Genomic DNA, 17,538 nt, shown 5'->3' on the forward strand with positions numbered 1-17,538 from the left:
CTTAAAAGTCTACTTCAAATCATATATGCTTTACTTAAAACAGCCAGAAACGGTTATATCTCTGTGAATTGAAGAGAAAAAAAATATGAAACCACATAATTATAAATGTAAAAGAGTGAATGACTGAATAAATTTGTATATATTATTGAAGATTTTTCCAACCTCCAATGTACTAACACCTGCTTATATATATAGTGTGTGTTAGTTCCTATCTTGTTTTCCTCTAATCTTAGCTGAAGTCATGTCACCTAACCTTAAAACAAACCCCTAAACTTCATTCTTCATCATAATCTTCCTCATCAGCACTAACCTCTCTTTGATCACTATCTATTTTCATATCATTGATTTCAAACAGCGGCCAACCTGGTCTTCCCTCTAGCTCTCTTTCCGGGGATGTAGCAAACTCTCCGTTCTCATCTAGTTCTACGTTTAGATCAAAGTCCCTCACTTTCAACTCTGTGTTTGTGTGATTGCCCTTGTGTGAGGCAGCTTTCTTCCAAGTTGCAGCCTCATGAGAAAGGCTCCAGTTTTCAGGAGATGGGCTCTTGCTTCCTTCGGGTGAATCATCTTCAAACTTCAGAGACTGGTCATTTCCCATTCTTCCACCACCCTGTCCACGTCCTCTGCCACGGCCACCGCCACTATGTTTGGCAAAATCAGTCTGGCTAGTTACCTTCATATCTTTATCGTTGCTAATACTTTCATCCACAAGTTTCCTGAAAAAAAAAAGTGTTAAGACATGAAACCTATACCAGAGTTTAGACATAGAATATGAGAAGTAGACTTGTTGGGGCCTAACCTTCTTTTGGTAGCAGGACGGTCTTCACCTTCTGAGCCACCCAAATCAGGGACTTTACTGACAATGTCTCTTAGAAAATCAAAGACATTAAACGCGTGCACACACTGCTTCCTGGAAAATAAAAACAAGAATTCAAGAAGAAAGAAAAGGATTGGTTTCTATAAAGGAAAGGCCAAAGAAGGGATTCACAAAACTTACAAATGAACAGAGTTGAGTGTTTTTGCGCCTCGGCTGAGAGTTACATCATATGTGTGATTGCACAAGTCTTGTAGAAACAGCTCCAAAGCTTTAGCTGCAAATTTTAAACAGTTAAAACGATGAGAACAAGTACACACAAAGCTGTATGAAAAAAAACCAAAAAAAAAAACATCAACTTACAGACAAGAAGAGGGACAGCCATTGCTATTTTCCCGACATCTTCATCAGTTTGCATAATTTTCTTAATCCTTGTCTGAAACAAAATTTGAGGTTCAACTACGTTAGAGAAAGATAATCAAGAAACCAAGACAAGAACATCTCAACCCTATACTGAAATTACAAGACACTATAAGTCTATAAGAACTCAAATCTTTAATATTAGCTCATGTTTAGTGACTTTAGTCCTAAACAAGATATCTCAGCAGATTATTTTATCCCTAGCCATGAACAAACTAGCCCTACAATCCCAAGGCAACATACCGCAATAACTCACAACCCTAAAGAAGAACCGTGAAGAAGAAAACAACAAAAAAGTCAACGAAACTACATTCATAAAGTGACAAGACACTCTTCTTAAAGGCTATCTTCATAAGAAGAAGAGCAAAACCTAACTAACATGTATAGAAACAAGAAAACAGAGAAACTGATTTTGTCATACCGCTGGAAAACGAGTTTGGAGCTTCTTCTTCATGGCTCTTGTTTTGTTTCAAAGGAAAGAGAACCAACTCCGTAAGTCAGGGGGGGGGAGAAACAAGATAAAAACCCTAAAAATATAAAAAGAAAATCTTTACTTTCCGTGCTCTCTGGAGTTTTATATAAGAAGATAAACTCTAAATATACTAATGTTGATACCTATCTAACACGACAAGAAAAAAGGAAAAAAAGTTTGGATTTTTTTTTCTTTCTGTTAAAGTCTCTGTTTCTGACCCGGTCTTTCTCGGACCCAAATCAGCCGATATGGACTACTTTCTTCTTCCCCAATTCTTTTTTGGGTTGAAAAAAGGAAATAAATCATTTACCTACGTGGGTTCTTTTTCTACCTCAAATTATAAAACAGGTTATGAATCATTTGATCTCCTAATCAAAAGTATCTATAAAGCTTTTACTAAGTTTGACCAAAATAAAAAAAATATTTTACCAAGTTGAAGACGTGTGCAATTGTGAAATTTAAATCCTAAATTATATTGTACAATAATAAAATTTTGTTACTATTGCTAGAAGAGTTTTGCACACAATCCAGTATATAATTTTAGACAAATATATAAACTATTTAAGAAATATTTCAATGAAAATATCTTATATTGAAGCATATCATAGCATAAATTTCATTGAGTATTTTAATGAAGTTTTTCTTATAAACATCTATTAAAAATGATGATAATAAATATTTGAGATATTTTGAAAATAACTATTTTATAGTTCTTTAAAATAAAATTTAATTAAATATTTTAATATTAAAATAAATTAATTTTAGAGAAGTTGCATTGCATATACAAACATAATTTCATAATTTTCACTGATGAAAGTTGTACATTATGGCTCTAGTTTTAATATTTTAATAACATTTAAAGGATGGAATTGGTCTAATAACATATTCTCTTCGTTTCATCAAAATAGATTTTTTTAGAAAAAAAAAGTTGTTTCACAAAGATGTATTTTTGTGTTTTCTATTAAAAAATATAAATTTCAAAAAAATTAATTGACTTTATTGAATTATTATTGATTAAAAGTTATTGAAAATTATAAAAAATGATACATTTATTATGTTAGTTTAATATATTTTCTTAATATGTGTAAGAATATTAAAAAGTCCTTTTGTAAAACGGATGGAATAGCTTTTTATTGTTATTATTTTATTTTATTTTTGAAAAAAAATAGCTTTATTAACATAAAAGGGAAATAAAATGGAAAAATAGGACAGCCACACATGTTAATCTCGCAAGCTAAGCATAACCTCTCTCTAGTCTAGTCCACAAACCTTTTGAACTGGACTCGCAGAAAACCAGAAGACTGATCACTGTATCTGATCTCAGACCGAGATAAAACAAAACATAGAGAGATATGTCTGTTTCTCTGAGTAACACTTGTCTTCCACTACGCACAGATTCAGTTCCACAAAAACCTCTAGTTCTCAATGGAGTTGTCCGTTTTCATTTACAAAGATCATCTCATGTTTCCTCATACCGTTTCGGTTTCAACTCAAACCCATTCTTCAGAACTCATACCCCAAGATTCTCCAAGTGTTCGCCTCAGAGAGTGTCCGATAAACGCAGAGAAACACAAGTAACTACTGAACAAGAGGAAGAAGAAGAGGTTGTCGAGTTTCAGAGGCTATTCTCTAACCTTAACCGATCAACACTAAAGCGAGAATCCGGTACAAAGTTGTATTCTTCATTTTTTCATTCCAGGAAGCATATTTGGATTGAGGTTTGGTTTAAGTCTCAACTTTTTTCAGGAAGCTTGTCCAGTGCTATCTTCTTGGTTGCTGGCACTACAGTAAGTCTTCTTCTTTCTCATAACTTGAAAGTTGAAACGGTGGGAAGGAACCAAACTTGTAACTCTCTATCCCTTTTCTTGATTTAGGTAGGTGCAGGGATACTAGCTATTCCAGCTGTCACACAAGAATCAGGTTTCTTGGCCTCTGCAGTCGCTTGCATTCTCTGTTGGGCGTTCATGGTGATTTACAGACGCTTCTTGGTTTCTCTGTTTTTGTTTTTTTTTCTTGCAAGTTGGTCATTAGAAACATATGTTTGGTTTCAGGTTGTCACAGGTTTGCTTGTTGCTGAAGTGAATGTCAACACCATGTCTGAGCTAGGCTCTGGAGGCGTATCTCTCGTATGTTCCCTCTCAGACCGACACTTCTTAGTGATGTCCTGCTTTGACTTCTTGGTGCTATTTTTGGCAGGTCTCGATGGCGAAGAGGACTCTTGGATCTTTTGGAGTTCAAGTTGCATCGTAATCACCCTCTCATTCTCATTTTATAACTTGCTTTCCTTAGTTGTTCTCATGTTTGAAACAAGCCTTTGTGTTGTGTAGTTGGTCCTACATTCTCATACATTACACCCTCCTCGTGGCCTACATTGCTCGGTCTTCAGGCATCCTTACGAACTTCCTCGGCATTCCAATGTACTCAACCCCAAAATTGATTCTTATATATGCAATGACAGCTCTGAGTTTTGTGGTAATGTACTTATTTCCCTGAGAGTCTTGTAGATGGGAGAGTGCAACTCTTTTCTCACTTGTTCTTGGAAGCATATGCTTCTTTGGAAGGTTAGCTTTCCATTTTAGAGCAGAATAGTTGTAGACTCGAGTAGATAATCAGAACTTTCTCCATGTGGTTGTAGCCAGAGATTCATAGGTGCAACCAATGGAGTTCTGGTGTTTGGACTAATTGCATCTTTTGCAGCACTCGTGGTGAGAATATTTCGTTAAATACCTTTCCGAGGAGTTAAATGAAAGTGAAAACCAAACAATAGATGACTATTTGTTAGACAGTTGCGAGTGGAGACTTGCATTGGGAAGCTCTTCTCAAGGCCAACTTTGAAGCTGTTCCTATGAGTATACCCATCATTGCCCTCTCTTTTGTTTACCAGGTAGTCTCATGACTCAACTTTAAGTTGTTGACTCCAAGATGAAGAAACTTTCTAAACTGAGTGTGTTTTTTTTCCTTGCAGAATGTGGTGCCGGTTCTCTGCACAGATCTTGAAGGTGACTTGCCGAAAGTAAGGTGACATCACACCCTGCAGTAGTGATAATGAAACTCACTGAACCAGTCTTGACTAACTCAGGTTTCTGAATGTCTTTTATCTTCAGAACCGCGATTGTTCTTGGCACAGCCATACCACTTGGCTTGTTTCTTGTGTGGAACGCTGTGATTCTTGGATCGTTTCCAGATACTGGTGTGGCAGCTGAGAGGATGATCGATCCTCTGCAGCAGTTGAGATCAACCAGTGTCACCGTTGGTGTAAGTTAAAGTTGTTCTTTGCTTACTAATAAACTCTCAACAATCACTTTTAACTCTTTGTCTTGTTTTTGATCACACAGCCTTTTGTGGAAGCTTTCTCTCTAATAGCAATCGCAACTTCTTATATAGGATTTGTCTTAGGCCTCACTGACTTCTTCTCTGATTGTGAGTATCATCATCAAACAACTGAACTTCATCTTTTCTTTTCAAATCTACTGCCCTTGTATAACCTTTCCGTATTTGGAAATTTTCAAGTACTGAAGCTCCAGACCAGACAGAACAAGCCTTTTCTTTACCTTCTTACACTGGTTCCACCGCTTGTCCTCTCCCTACTGGACCCAGAGATTTTCTTCAAAGCTTTAGATTTTGCTGGGACATATGGAGGTACAATACAACAAGTTTCTTCTTGAGAGTACCATTAAACCCAACAACAAAACTAACTGCTGTTTGCTTTGTAGTTCTGGTGTTGTTTGGAATCCTACCAGCTGCAATGTCTTGGTCAGATAGGTACGTGGTCTCATCATCAACAGCGACACAACTCGTACCAGGAGGAAAAGTAACGCTTTCTCTTGTCATGGGAGCTGCAGGATACGTGATTGTTTCTGAAATTATAGAGAACTTTTCAAAGTACTTGAGTGTTTCTTAACATAATGTAAAGGGATAATAAGCATTGATAGCATGTAACATAGGTCTTGCAACTAGAGAATAAGCATCTCAAGCAAACAACAAAAGATAACAAAACTTGGAAGGAAATCAAAATGTATCGTTTGGTAGGGGGAGAGGTTTTTAAAGTCTCTAGATCTTGTTGAATGCGACGATGTCAACACTCTGGATGTACTCGTTGTTAGGTTCACAGGTGAGGTAGTCTTCAATGAGGTTGTCTGGGGACACGAGGTCATCAACGATTGTGAGCATGATCGTGAGCTTCTTGATGCCGTAACCAACTGGAACCAGTTTTGCTGCAACAATTTAAACATTCGATTAGAAAACTGACCAACACAATCACTGCAAGCATAGACAAATGGAAAAATGGTAGACGTACAAGCTCCCCAAAGAAGACCAGGCATCTCAACAGCGCGAACACACTCCTCAAGTTTCTTCATGTCAGTCTCGTCATCCCATGGCTTAACTTCCATGAGCACAGAGGACTTTCCACCTAACAAAAAGTTCAAAATTCAAAAGAGAATAAGAACTCATTCATTTCTGCTACTCATACCCCTTGCTTTACATTACAGAGATTGTTATTAATTGACTAAGTGACTAGATTCTCAATGAACACTAGCTAAGCTAACAATAGTATAAGTTCTGCTCTCCATAGAAGCAAAAAGACACAAGCTCGTATACTAAATTGAGTTGTTTCAAGACAATGGCTTACTCTCTTTGGGCTTTTTGGTGTCCTTCTTGGCAGCCTCCCTCTCCTCAGCTGCTTTCTTTTCCTCCTCGGTCTCGTCACCAAACAGATCCATGTCATCATCATCATCATCAGCTGCAGCTGATGCAGGTGCCTGTTCACAATTTAACGAAAATATCTAAAACACACAACAAATAGCTAAAATACGTTACCACTTCCAAACACATCTAGTAGTCCTATCTAAGTCTCCTATACCATATTCAAAACATTCCTCAACACTATAATGATTAACCTTTTCAAGGTCTATGCTTTCTATTAACAATCAAAAAACTAAGATCATATCATTCAAGTAGAGGTACCTCAGCTTGAGCAGGAGCAGAAGCAGCAGAGCCACCGATACTAACTCCAACGGCTTTTCCAGGGAAACTGCAAACAACTCAAAACTCGTAAGCTCTTGAAATTCAAAAAGTTAAATCCAAATCTTAATAAATTTGATCTAAAGGACGAACCTTTTAGCTAGAGATGAAGCGACGCAATCGAACCACCTGCTAGCATTAGGGAAAGCATCGCTAGGTTTCACCGAAACGGCAGCGTATACCTTCACATCATCCACAGACAACTTATCTCTGCGAAAAATTAAAAAAAAAACTCTCTTTAGACTTCGATCGAAAAGCAATTGAAAGAAGGAGAGTGAGAGAAACTTTACCCGGAGATGTAGGTTTTTCCGGCGAGGTGCTCCTCCACGGATTTGAGGCCTTCCTCTGTGTGTAGATCTGAGAAGGTAATCGCCATTGATGCTGATTTAGGATTAGGAGGGAGGAAGTGGAAAGAGAGACGGAGATTGAACGAAGCTGCTTTTTAAAACCTATTGACTGAGAGAAGAAACCCTAAACCCGATTTAGAAATAAAACTGGTTACGGGCTAAGGTGGATTTTTATAATTGGGCTTCGTTGTGGGCCTTTGTATTGCTACGGTTTAGTGCTAAGAGATATATATTCCGGGAAGAAGAGAACACATTTGAATTTGTTAGTTTTTTTTTTTGGTTATTGTTGAGACTGTGTAGTGTTGTATCGGATAATCATTAATCAGGGTTTGCTCTGAATTTATGAAACTTAAAACATTTTACGGATTGAATGATTTTTTTTTTTGTTAAATTATATTCAATCCAAAAAAAAAACTCAAAAGACTGTGTGTTACATTGGGTGCTTTTTAAAAAAAAATAAAAGTGTTTGAATTATTAGAGTACACAAGACAGGCCCACGACAATACCAACAAGCTCATTTCTATGTTATAAATCCACGTGTGTTAGGGTTCCTTTGCAAGTGAGTTAGTAGTATAAATAGGATTGTAATGTGTTGTGACAAAGTAACTTTGCTGCCTTGAAAGGCAGCCTCACTTCTCCTTAATGAAATATCAATTTAAGTTCTTGTGTTCTTGGTGACAAAGCTAAAGCTTCTTCTCTTCTTTACTTTCTTGTTCAATAAAGCTTTAATAAGCTATCTCCATTTCTGTTTAAATAAAGCTCTATGAGCTCAATCTTTCTAGTTTCATAAACACTTACATGAATGTGAATAAAGAATAACCTAATGAAAGACTATCCTAACTGCTTATTCTTGATCCAAACCAGGTCATTGTTGATCATGATGTCTCTACAGTTATGGATTGAATGAATATGAAAAATGGATGGTTCTCTACATATTAGTCACAAATTTTGGTTTTCAACTTGTTATGTCTAAGACCAACCATGCAGTGGTCCTGAGCATAGCGATTAGCGAAGTAAAACATTGGTCTATGGTCACCAAATATTTTTTAACAAGTTATATTGAAGAAGATTTTCATATTGTTAGATAAGATACAATATTTATATAAAAAATTTATTTTGTTAAAAACTTACTAATATGTTTATGCCCGCCAATATTTCAGGGACGCCCCTTCCATGCGAATAATCATATGTCGGTGTATATGACATAAAGAAGTCTTCTTTGGTTGGTTGAAGGAGGCTTTTGAAAAGGAAAGACAATTTATCATAGTGTTACTATTATCATCCTATCTCATTTTTGGATCTCTCAACCAATTTGTGATCGATCCATTTTTGTCAGAATGGCCTTATCAAAGAATTCTTATAACGTATATCGTATTCACAACTTTTTTTCTCCTTTCATTATTCACCAAACTGTGTAGCTTTTCTATCCATGTTTTTCTTCTTTTAAACGTAGAGCGCATCACTTTAATAAAATGAGAATGATCTGTAATATTCGTTTCATCATGCAAATTTGGTACGATGGAGATACGGCAACCGCTATTTTTAGAAAATACTGATTTTAATACTACATAAAAACAAAATATAGGAAACAAATTATATAGACCATCGCTGGACATAAGAAAAATGTGTAAATATATTAAGATTAAGACAAAATTAATTCAATGATGTTACGTTTCTAATTATTAACTTCTGGTCGGAAGCATATTATGGGACTCGTCTCTGAAACGTGAAAACCAACGCGGTTCTTTCTGTTTTATTAGTGCCGATTTGTCTTGTTCTGTATCAGTCTTGAACTCGTTTCGTTTATAAAACGCACGTAAAATGTAGTTCATACTTTGTAATACAGGGACTAAAGTTTCAAGATCACTCGTTGCTTCAGCTCTCTAGCTAGTGTCCTTGTAAGATCTTCTATTCACTCTCTTTTGCCATCGTAGTGTAATCTTCTTTTAGCCTGTTCTTGTTTGTTTCTAGTAGCCAGAACTGGTCATGGGCAAAGCCGAATTAAACATTGGTCTTTTAGTCCCAACAAGTTTTTGAAAAAAAATTATATAGGCCCTCAATTTTGTAAACTATCTTGTAGCATCTGCATAGTTTTGTTATTTTGACTCGAGAGCTGAGTTTGGTACCAGATGCTGATTATTTTGTTGATATTAGTTCATTTACTTGGAACAAATGGTTTTTTTCTTGCATACATCTGTTCTTGACTTGTATACGGGTTTGTGGTTGAACTAATAATTGGTACGTTTTACGAGAATTTTATTTCTTAGGATTTGGTCCAGCTTTTGGGCTCTTTCTAGAGCCATTGGCTTCAAATCGCGTCGCAAACTTATTGGCTGGAGGTGACTTAGAGATGGCAGAGAGGAGAACCAGCAACGGAGGAGACGTTGTTATCAATGTTCCAGAGAAAGAAGGATTTAAAGATTCAGCACCATCACCTTCTTCACATGTACCGGCTTCACCAAACTCAGACACGGTGACAACCAAACTACAGCCGTTAACCATTCTCCTTCCTGAAATCAACAAATTCTCTGGCAGCGTTCATAAGCCGCCTAAGATTCCAAGTCCCGTCACCGAAGGTCTAACTCGTAGGAGATCTCTTTCGAGGTCAGTTTACTCCAAGTCCAACTCAAGGTTTGGTCAACAACAATCTTACCGTTTTGACAAGACTATAGTCGAGGAAAATTCTGGAACCCCTACGGAACCGTTTGGTTCTGCTTCATTTTCAAAGCCTTCTCTTCACAAGGCTTCCCCTAGTAACAAATCGAATAAAAGCACTAGCTCAGTAGCCCTGAGTAAGGTTGATGAGGACGAAACTGATGAACATGAAGAAATCTACAAAAGGGTTAAACTACACCAAGTGAAGCGTAGAGGAATAAGACCTCTAGCTCTTCTTGAGCTACTAGTTTTTGTGGCTATTCTCACCACGTTGGTTGTGTGTTTAACTAATGGTTCGGTGAAGAAGCATCGCATTTGGGGTTTAGAAGTCTGGAAATGGTGCGTCCTTGTGATGGTGACGATAAGTGGCATGTTCGTGACAAACTGGTTCATGCATTTCGCGGTGTTCATCATAGAAAGAAACTATCTCCTACGTAAAAAGGTCTTGTACTTTGTCCATAGTTTGAAGAAGAACGTTCAAGTCTTCATCTGGTTCGGTCTGATCCTGGTTGCTTGGGTGTTTTTATTCGAGGATGACGATAAACGCTCTCGCAAGGCCAAGAAGTTTCTCGACGCTATAACTTGGACTCTCGTCTCCCTTCTCGTAGGTTCAGCCATTTTCTTGGTGAAGACGTATGCATTGAAAGTTCTTGCTTCGAAGTTCAACGTCAGAAACTTCTTTGAGAGAATTCAAGAATCTGTCTTCCACCAATACGTACTCCAGACTCTCTCGGGACCTCCGCTTATAGAAGAGGCAGAGAGAGTTGGACGTGAGCCAAGCACTGGCCACCTTAGCTTCACTAGCACCAATGGAACGGTGGAAGAGAAGAAAGTGCTTGATATGGGTAAGGTTCACAAGATGAAACAAGAGAAGGTCTCGGCTTGGACAATGAGAGTTTTGATTGAAGCTGTGGGAGCTTCAGGTCTCTCAACCATATCTCATACTTTAGATGAGTCTAGCAATCGGAAGAAGAGATCTGATAAAGAGATTACTAATGAGATGGAGGCTGTGGCTGTAGCTTATGATATTTTCAACAATGTTGCTCAGCCAAACTCGAGGTAAGTCAACACACAATACTCTACTTTCTTCTAGCTAGGTTTCATCTTAGTCATTCAAACTCAAGGTTATAAAATATGGTAGCCAACCGTACCATTTCATGTTATACAATTATTTATATAGATTTATATAATTCGAGAGTATAATAGCGTTTAAGAAGGCATTATACACTTTATATGAAGATGCATTATTTATATAATTCGAGAGTATAATAGCATTTAAGCAGCATTATACACTTTACGTGGATGCATGGAATATTCAAAAATCTAAAATATTAATATTACTAAGTTATTATTTATATTAATTTTTACTTATTTATTTATATGATTATAGCTATTAGTTTAATTGTTTTTATACATAATATGAAGTATATGTTTTTACTAAGTTATTATTTATACATAATTTGAAACTATTTATATATGTTAAACTATGTTTTTATACATAATATGAAGTATATTATATGTTAAGTTTTTTTTTTTTTTTTGAAACACTTTCAGTTTTCTAAAAGGTGAAAATTATATATGAAGTATATTATTATATGTTCAGTTTATAGAACACTGACTAAACTTGACCTTGCTTGTTATTTTTCAGTTACATAGAGGAAGATGACTTGCTGAGATTCATGATTAAGGAAGAGGTAGACCTTGTACTCCCATTGATAGAATGTTCCGAGACCGGAAAAATCACACGTAAAGCTTTTACAGAATGGGTGGTAATATTCTTTCAAACACTTCCCTTGGTTTATTAGTGTCCATGCCTATATAGAGATATTGTATAAAGTTTATAGTAGGTCGGTGTGTAAGCATGTGTTGATGTTTCTTGACAGATTAAAGTTTACACAAGTCGGAAAGCGTTAGGGCACTCACTGAACGACACAAAAACAGCGGTTAAGCAGGTGGACAAGATTTTGACTGGAGTCTTGTCTGTTATCGCTTTCATCATTTGGTTGATACTTATGGATATAGCAACGACCAAGTTCTTGGTGGTGTTCTCCTCACAATTTGTTGGTCTTGCCTTTATGATCGGAAGCACTTGCAAGAATATATTTGAATCCTTTGTGTTTGTCTTCGTGATGCACCCTTATGACGTCGGTGATCGTTGCATTATCGACGGCGTTGTTGTAAGCGACTCTAAACATTATTTCCTCACTATGTTATTCATTGAAAAACTAACCCATATATATTTGCCGGTGTTAAAAAAATTGTTAAGTTGTAACTAGACACGGATTATTCGAAATTTATACGAGACGGAACCTAGTTGTTAATAAATTATTGATTTATTTTTATATTTTTTTATTTTATATATTTTACATTTATATTAGATATTTGTTTTAAAGTTTAATTATAAAATTATTTTTATGAATTATAAAAATTAGATATACAAAAAAGTAATTAGACAAATTTGTGGATTAAAAATAATATTATTGTTTGATTTAGGAAATTTAGACTAAGTTAGATTGATTTAACCAAATTTAAATGGTTTAAACCAATTTGAGTCACAAATATTTGCTAATATTACTACTCCTATTTTTAGAATTTACACCACTGATATTTGCTAATATTACTACTCATTTTAAACTTCTAACCCTTCTTTTCTTTACTTTGAAGTTGTTGGTTGAAGAGATAGATCTGTTAACTACTGTGTTCCTCAAGATTGACAACGAGAAGGTGTTCTATCCAAACGCAACTTTGATATCGAAACCAATAAGCAATTTCTACAGAAGTCCAGATATGGGAGATGCAATATTATTCTCCATCGCATTCTCAACGCCAGCGGCGAAAATTGCCACTCTCAAGGAAACTATATCAGAGTAAGTGTCGAAACAAAAATTACCATCTTAAACTACTCACTCACTGTGTATTGACAAAACATTGGGGTGTGTTTTGATCAGATATTTGGTGCAGAATCCGCAAAATTGGTATCCTAATTTCCTTTTCTTGGTGGATGCCATTGAGAACGTGAACAAGCTGAACTTGAATCTGATCGTCACACACACCATCAACTTCCAACACTTCACAGAGAAGAGGCTCAGGAGAACTGAGCTGGTCATCGCGGTTAAAAGAATCCTCGAGGAGCTTGAGATCGAGTACACCTTACTTCCTCAAGATGTTCATCTCATTGGTCACAAATGATCATTTCCTTTTTCTCCTTTTGCATGTATTAATTCCACTTGTACTTGTTATTAGCGCATGATTTGCTTCGGTTTAATTGTACTCAAGAACTCGGTTTAACATTTTCAGTATTGATTTGTTAATGGATTTAAACCATTAAGCACTATATATTAAGTGAAATAATCTGATTTCTAGATTTGGTGTGGACAATTACCAATAACAAAGCGAATATATTGATGAGGAAGATGTTTCTTAGTAAGCAACATAGTTTCTCAAACAAACTAAACCGGAATAACTTGAGGAACAAGCAAACGAAATCCCAAGCAATGAAGAAAAGGAGACTGGTTCTTGAGTGTGAACATGGGTATGGTATTAATCTTGAAATTGAAACCGGTTCTTGTTCAAGTATGCCGGTATGCCACACCATGACCATGAATGAATCGTGCGTTCTCTTCGCTATAAACTTCTGTCTCCTTCTCCAGCCTAATCATATTTCAAATTTCATTTTGTTAGTAAATATTGATCAATAAGGAAATATAAACAAAGGAGAAAATGGAAGTTACGCGAGAGAGATGGTCTTGTTGAGCGTAGCAGCAGATAGGAAAGAAGGAGCGTTTAGATACATCAACTCTCCTTTCACTCTCTCTTCAATTCTTTGATCTATTTCATCCATTTGGACCTCAAACTCTTGGTCCGATGCCATCACCCATCCCCATGTGTCCGCAAATGACGGTACATGTGCAGTGTAAGCCTTCACGTCTGTTTACATTACATAAATATTCATCAGAATGAACCCACCACGTTTCTACAAAACACACACAAGAAGTCTTGCTTACGCTTGAAGACGTGTTTCATGGTGTTGTAGATTGATGTAAAGACCTCTTTATGAGTGAAAATTCCTGCTGGTCCAGCCTATAATTTTTTGAAAAATTTGACAAACATGTATATTAAAATAAAGTGTTTTAATTATCTTTCTCTTAAGTTATAAACAACATAAAAATGATGCAATACCTGAGTCACAAAAATGCCATTAGGGCTAAGCTTGGGTTTGAGGATGTTTTGGTAGAAGGATTTGGTGTAGAGTTGGTAACAAGGTCCACCTTCTACTGGGTCTGCTAAATCTCCCACTATGATATCAAACTTCTCATCCCTTTTCTCCAGTTCAGCCCTTTTCACATTCAAGTTAATAAGTTATTATAATTAAGAGAATTTCAAGTCTTTTTAATATAAACTCAACATAAATATTGTTTAAATTTGCTCCAGTGTCCTTACTTTGCATCTTTGATCACAAGTTCAAGCTTCTTGCTACAAAAAGCTTCACTATTAACGGTCAGAAATCTCCTGCAAAATTCAACAACTTCCTGAAAAGAAAAAGATTTATGTGTTAGCAATGAGTTTATGTCTCTGCTATAAAAACTGATCAAATATATACATAGAGAGATAAGAAGTTAACCTGATCAATATCACACATGACCACTTTCTCGATCGTCTTGTGTTTTAGTATTTCTCTTGCAGCAGAGCCTTCACCTCCTCCCATTATGAACACTGTCTTGGGGCTATTTAGAGAGCACACAAGGGTAAATCAAATAACTAATCCAATTGTACTAACATTTCTTCCAATATTAGTTAATCAAGTTTAACTAGTTTTGTTACAAAAATAGAAGTGCACCATACTTGGGATGGAAAAGGAGGGCAGGGTGGATCAAACATTCATGGTAGATAAACTCATCTCTCTCTGCACTTTGCATTTTCCCGTCAATCACAAGCACCTGTTTTAATTAAGTAACATATGCTTCATACTATCTAGTCTCCAGTAACATATAACGATGCTATAAGATATTTGTTCTTAATTTTTTTATGATATTTGTTATTAATAAAAGCTATACAATATTGATACTAATAGACGAAAATGTACCTTGCCGAAATGTTTGGTGTCCAGAAGAGCAATTTCTTGGTACTCACTAGTTCCTGTATGGAGCACACTGTTGAGAGCAAAAGACCACTTGAGATCATCATCGATGGTTTCTTCGTACCAATGGCAGTCCTTCTGGTTAGACAGGAGGGTTTGAATGGGTGAGGTGTCTTTGTGAATCTCCGGGAACCCATTTCCAAACATGATCTCTACGGCTTCTCCCATATCCAACAAGTAAAGAAAACAGAGAGATAGATATAGAGGAAATAAAAGAGAGGAGTGATAAAGATTCGTGGTGAGATATGTTCATAGAGAAGCCAACCTTTGCCCTTTTATAGAGGGTGCAACTGGAAGTACTTTTATATGAATTATACGATTCGTTCTGTTTCAAAAAAAATAAAATGAATTATACGATTCGCTAGGTCCCTCCTAATGTTCACTATTTACGATGGCAAAAAAAAGAAAAGAAAATATCTATATACATTCTCGTTTTCAAAAAAGAAAAAAAATTATACGATTCGTTAGGTCCCTCCCAATGTGCACTACTTCACTAGTTACGATTGGAAAAAAGAAACCAAAATATCTATATACCATCTCGTTTTATGAATGGGATAATGAAGTTTCTTTGTACAAATTATCCATCTCGTTAGCATGAGTAATGATTGCGACAGATATCCACTGCCATGATTCCGCGGCATGCTTATATTTTGCATTTTAACGTTTTTATCACTTCCTCATGGTGACATCATAAGAATAATCCTTTATATATTAAATAAGAAGCATTTTTTAAGACTTTCCTTAATTATCTCTTAGTTATTTTTTCAAGGATGCATGAAAAGGCTCCATTCTTTTTTTTGCTTACGTGTCGCGCTCACATCGATTCTTACAAAACCATTTAATGTGAAACCATTAAATGTTTTCTTATTTGATGATTTTTTTTTGCAAACTCCTTTTCCATGTCTTTAAGCAGTCGACGTTTTTTTATTTTTGTCAGACCGACTACAGAGTCCTTGAGCAGTCGACGTTCCATGTCCTTGATACTAAACGCATCGATGGGTATCGAAAGCATAGAAGAAGACGATATGAGGGTGATCGACGTTCTTTACTAAGGTTATAAAGAAAGAGATTTTGTAAAGCAGGCGCATCGACGATCTGAATCTCCATCGAAAAGAAAAAAAGAGAAGAAATGGAAGGTTTGATTCCATTTTTGTACAAAGCCATGGTCATGTATAAAAGAGAAGGAAGCTTTTCGTCAGTTTTTCTCAGCGATCATCATTCTCATCAACTTCCGGTTACTACAGGAGATTTCCTGGCGACTCCTCCGGTATATTTCGAACGTCAGACCTCAGGCGATTTCGGACTGACCGTCTTGGATTGCTTAAAACGACGCCTTCTTCACCATCTCGCTTGCCCACTAGGAACATCATGAAACATACGTAAGGAGTGTTCTTGAAAATACTATTTACATAAAGAGATACAAATCTTTCTTGACGTGTCCTCTTATCCTAAGGTATATTTCTTATGAATAACTACCCAAGGACTTAATAGAATGATTTTATATTATGATCTTGATTTTTAATTTGATATTATTAGGGACGTTCAAATACGTTATACCCAGATTTTCCAATTGTTCTGAAGACTCAGAGGTAATATATTTATTGACTATTAGAAATTTTGTTTTAAGTTGTAGACCTTTTATTATCTACATAACAATTCGTGTGTTTTAGGGTTCTGTTCTGATAGCTAGTAGTTCTGTGCGTGGCTCTAAGTCTAATCTGAAGACAGCTGCTAAACGTGAAGGATCCCATATCGAAAGTTTAGAGGCAGCTATCTACGAGGGAACTGTTAACAAATATCGACATTCGGATTCGATTAAGAAAGTGAAGACTGAAAATAGTGGCTGAAGAATTATTGGAAACCTGTCTACGATGAAGATAGGCTTTTCTCTTTTATTGTTATAAGTATTTTAATTGTTTTAATCTTCGTATTATGCTTGGTTTTTGGGTTCTGTTTAACAATTTTGGAAGTCTGAAGTGTTTTATTTTTTAACCTTTTTACGTACTCTAAGCATATGTTGGTCGTTTTTAATATAATCCCTCTTATCATATTTTGTCTGATCGGGTCGATTGGTTGAAGTTATCTAATATATTTGGGCAATATAAAATACCTTAAAAAGAATCATTATTTCTGTAAAGTTTATTTTCCATGGATATAGTCTATAGCTTTGTAAATATGAATATATCCCTTTTATAAAATATCCTATACAAATTGTTATAGCACATACTATATACAAGTACAATAAACAGAAGAGAGCAAATATATTTTGTCCTTTTTAAAATCGAATATAATATTATTGTACGTGCATTTTATTTGACCCTTAGATTCCTCAAATAAAGAATTATTTTTTAATCAATGTGAGTATAAAATTATTTTAAATTTGATATAGTTACTATATGTTAACATATATGATTTTTTTTTTTACTTTCAGGATTCAATTCCGTGCATTTTGATTAAACTTCAAAAAAAATTTAGACTATAATTTCTTATCGAATCAATTAATTATGTTATTTTGGTTTTTATATTAAAATAAATTATGTGTTTTAAAGGGTGGAATCACATTCAATTTTTTTTCTCTTAAATTTTTTTATATAATAAAAATAACTATATTTTATTTATTTAAGGTAGTTATAGTATTACTTTTCAAATGTTATTGTTCCACTAAAAAACC

At 35.5% G+C, this 17,538-nt stretch overlaps 5 protein-coding genes and 1 pseudogene across 7 annotated transcripts; 3 read left to right on the forward strand and 3 right to left on the reverse strand.

The window, feature by feature from the left end:
• Positions 1-68: 68 nt before the first annotated feature.
• LOC103851275 (dr1-associated corepressor) lies at positions 69-2,564 on the reverse strand. Its single transcript, XM_009128117.3, has 5 exons — positions 1,656-2,564; positions 1,178-1,250; positions 998-1,091; positions 800-910; positions 69-716 (listed from the first exon to the last, which is right to left on the reverse strand). Exons 1-5 carry the CDS (start codon positions 1,686-1,688, stop codon positions 275-277), a joined length of 753 nt encoding a protein of 250 aa, XP_009126365.1. The 5' UTR covers positions 1,689-2,564; the 3' UTR covers positions 69-274.
• Positions 2,565-2,924: 360 nt separating this feature from the next.
• LOC103851277 (tyrosine-specific transport protein) lies at positions 2,925-5,662 on the forward strand. 3 transcript variants are annotated; one of them, XM_009128119.3, is made up of 14 exons: positions 2,931-3,371; positions 3,453-3,493; positions 3,581-3,673; positions 3,758-3,832; positions 3,903-3,952; positions 4,034-4,123; positions 4,211-4,267; positions 4,342-4,411; positions 4,489-4,590; positions 4,672-4,724; positions 4,811-4,961; positions 5,042-5,126; positions 5,217-5,345; positions 5,420-5,662. In XM_009128119.3, the coding sequence occupies exons 1-14, from the start codon at positions 3,059-3,061 to the stop codon at positions 5,605-5,607; spliced, it is 1,497 nt and encodes a 498-aa protein (XP_009126367.1). In that variant the 5' UTR covers positions 2,931-3,058; the 3' UTR covers positions 5,608-5,662. The 3 variants fall into 3 exon arrangements, with proteins under 3 accessions (XP_033141626.1, XP_033141625.1, XP_009126367.1); XM_033285735.1 differs by having other exon boundaries at positions 2,925-3,371; positions 3,758-3,952; positions 4,493-4,590; XM_033285734.1 differs by having other exon boundaries at positions 2,925-3,371; positions 3,758-3,952; positions 4,346-4,411.
• On the reverse strand, positions 5,593-7,251 carry LOC103851276 (elongation factor 1-beta 2). Its single transcript, XM_009128118.3, has 6 exons — positions 7,019-7,251; positions 6,822-6,938; positions 6,672-6,738; positions 6,337-6,466; positions 6,004-6,117; positions 5,593-5,920 (listed from the first exon to the last, which is right to left on the reverse strand). Exons 1-6 carry the CDS (start codon positions 7,102-7,104, stop codon positions 5,757-5,759), a joined length of 678 nt encoding a protein of 225 aa, XP_009126366.2. The 5' UTR covers positions 7,105-7,251; the 3' UTR covers positions 5,593-5,756.
• A 231-nt stretch (positions 7,252-7,482) lies between these two features.
• Positions 7,483-13,202, forward strand: LOC103851279 (mechanosensitive ion channel protein 9). The gene is made up of 5 exons (XM_033285743.1): positions 7,483-10,789; positions 11,379-11,499; positions 11,614-11,907; positions 12,395-12,597; positions 12,679-13,202. The coding sequence occupies exons 1-5, from the start codon at positions 9,426-9,428 to the stop codon at positions 12,917-12,919; spliced, it is 2,223 nt and encodes a 740-aa protein (XP_033141634.1). The 5' UTR covers positions 7,483-9,425; the 3' UTR covers positions 12,920-13,202.
• LOC103851278 (thermospermine synthase ACAULIS5) lies at positions 13,069-15,142 on the reverse strand. The gene is made up of 8 exons (XM_009128122.2): positions 14,814-15,142; positions 14,573-14,667; positions 14,352-14,454; positions 14,171-14,259; positions 13,910-14,066; positions 13,735-13,810; positions 13,462-13,657; positions 13,069-13,381 (listed from the first exon to the last, which is right to left on the reverse strand). Exons 1-8 carry the CDS (start codon positions 15,033-15,035, stop codon positions 13,300-13,302), a joined length of 1,020 nt encoding a protein of 339 aa, XP_009126370.1. The 5' UTR covers positions 15,036-15,142; the 3' UTR covers positions 13,069-13,299.
• Positions 15,143-15,379: 237 nt separating this feature from the next.
• LOC103851280 lies at positions 15,380-17,113 on the forward strand (annotated as a pseudogene).
• Positions 17,114-17,538: the final 425 nt, after the last annotated feature.

Source organism: Brassica rapa, chromosome A02, assembly GCF_000309985.2.
Source record: "Brassica rapa cultivar Chiifu-401-42 chromosome A02, CAAS_Brap_v3.01, whole genome shotgun sequence".
Taxonomy (NCBI): domain Eukaryota; kingdom Viridiplantae; phylum Streptophyta; class Magnoliopsida; order Brassicales; family Brassicaceae; genus Brassica; species Brassica rapa.

Coding starts and splice junctions, on each gene's coding strand:
- LOC103851279 (XM_033285743.1), top strand. CDS start 9,426: ATGGCAGAGAGGAGAACCAGCAACGGAGGAGACGTTGTTATCAATGTT. Junction 11,500..11,613: donor AAGCTTTTACAGAATGGGTG/GTAATATTCTTT, acceptor GTTTCTTGACAG/ATTAAAGTTTACACAAGTCG. Junction 11,908..12,394: donor GCATTATCGACGGCGTTGTT/GTAAGCGACTCT, acceptor TTTACTTTGAAG/TTGTTGGTTGAAGAGATAGA.
- LOC103851276 (XM_009128118.3), bottom strand. CDS start 7,104: ATGGCGATTACCTTCTCAGATCTACACACAGAGGAAGGCCTCAAATCC. Junction 6,739..6,821: donor GCTTCATCTCTAGCTAAAAG/GTTCGTCCTTTA, acceptor AGTTGTTTGCAG/TTTCCCTGGAAAAGCCGTTG. Junction 6,467..6,671: donor CTGCTCCTGCTCAAGCTGAG/GTACCTCTACTT, acceptor AATTGTGAACAG/GCACCTGCATCAGCTGCAGC.
- LOC103851277 (XM_033285735.1), top strand. CDS start 3,059: ATGTCTGTTTCTCTGAGTAACACTTGTCTTCCACTACGCACAGATTCA. Junction 3,494..3,580: donor TCTTGGTTGCTGGCACTACA/GTAAGTCTTCTT, acceptor TTCTTGATTTAG/GTAGGTGCAGGGATACTAGC. Junction 3,953..4,033: donor TTTGGAGTTCAAGTTGCATC/GTAATCACCCTC, acceptor TGTGTTGTGTAG/TTGGTCCTACATTCTCATAC.
- LOC103851278 (XM_009128122.2), bottom strand. CDS start 15,035: ATGGGAGAAGCCGTAGAGATCATGTTTGGAAATGGGTTCCCGGAGATT. Junction 13,811..13,909: donor ATGGCATTTTTGTGACTCAG/GTATTGCATCAT, acceptor AAAAAATTATAG/GCTGGACCAGCAGGAATTTT. Junction 13,382..13,461: donor AACAAGACCATCTCTCTCGC/GTAACTTCCATT, acceptor AAATATGATTAG/GCTGGAGAAGGAGACAGAAG.
- LOC103851275 (XM_009128117.3), bottom strand. CDS start 1,688: ATGAAGAAGAAGCTCCAAACTCGTTTTCCAGCG. Junction 1,092..1,177: donor GGCTGTCCCTCTTCTTGTCT/GTAAGTTGATGT, acceptor TAAAATTTGCAG/CTAAAGCTTTGGAGCTGTTT. Junction 717..799: donor CGTCCTGCTACCAAAAGAAG/GTTAGGCCCCAA, acceptor TTTTTTTTTCAG/GAAACTTGTGGATGAAAGTA.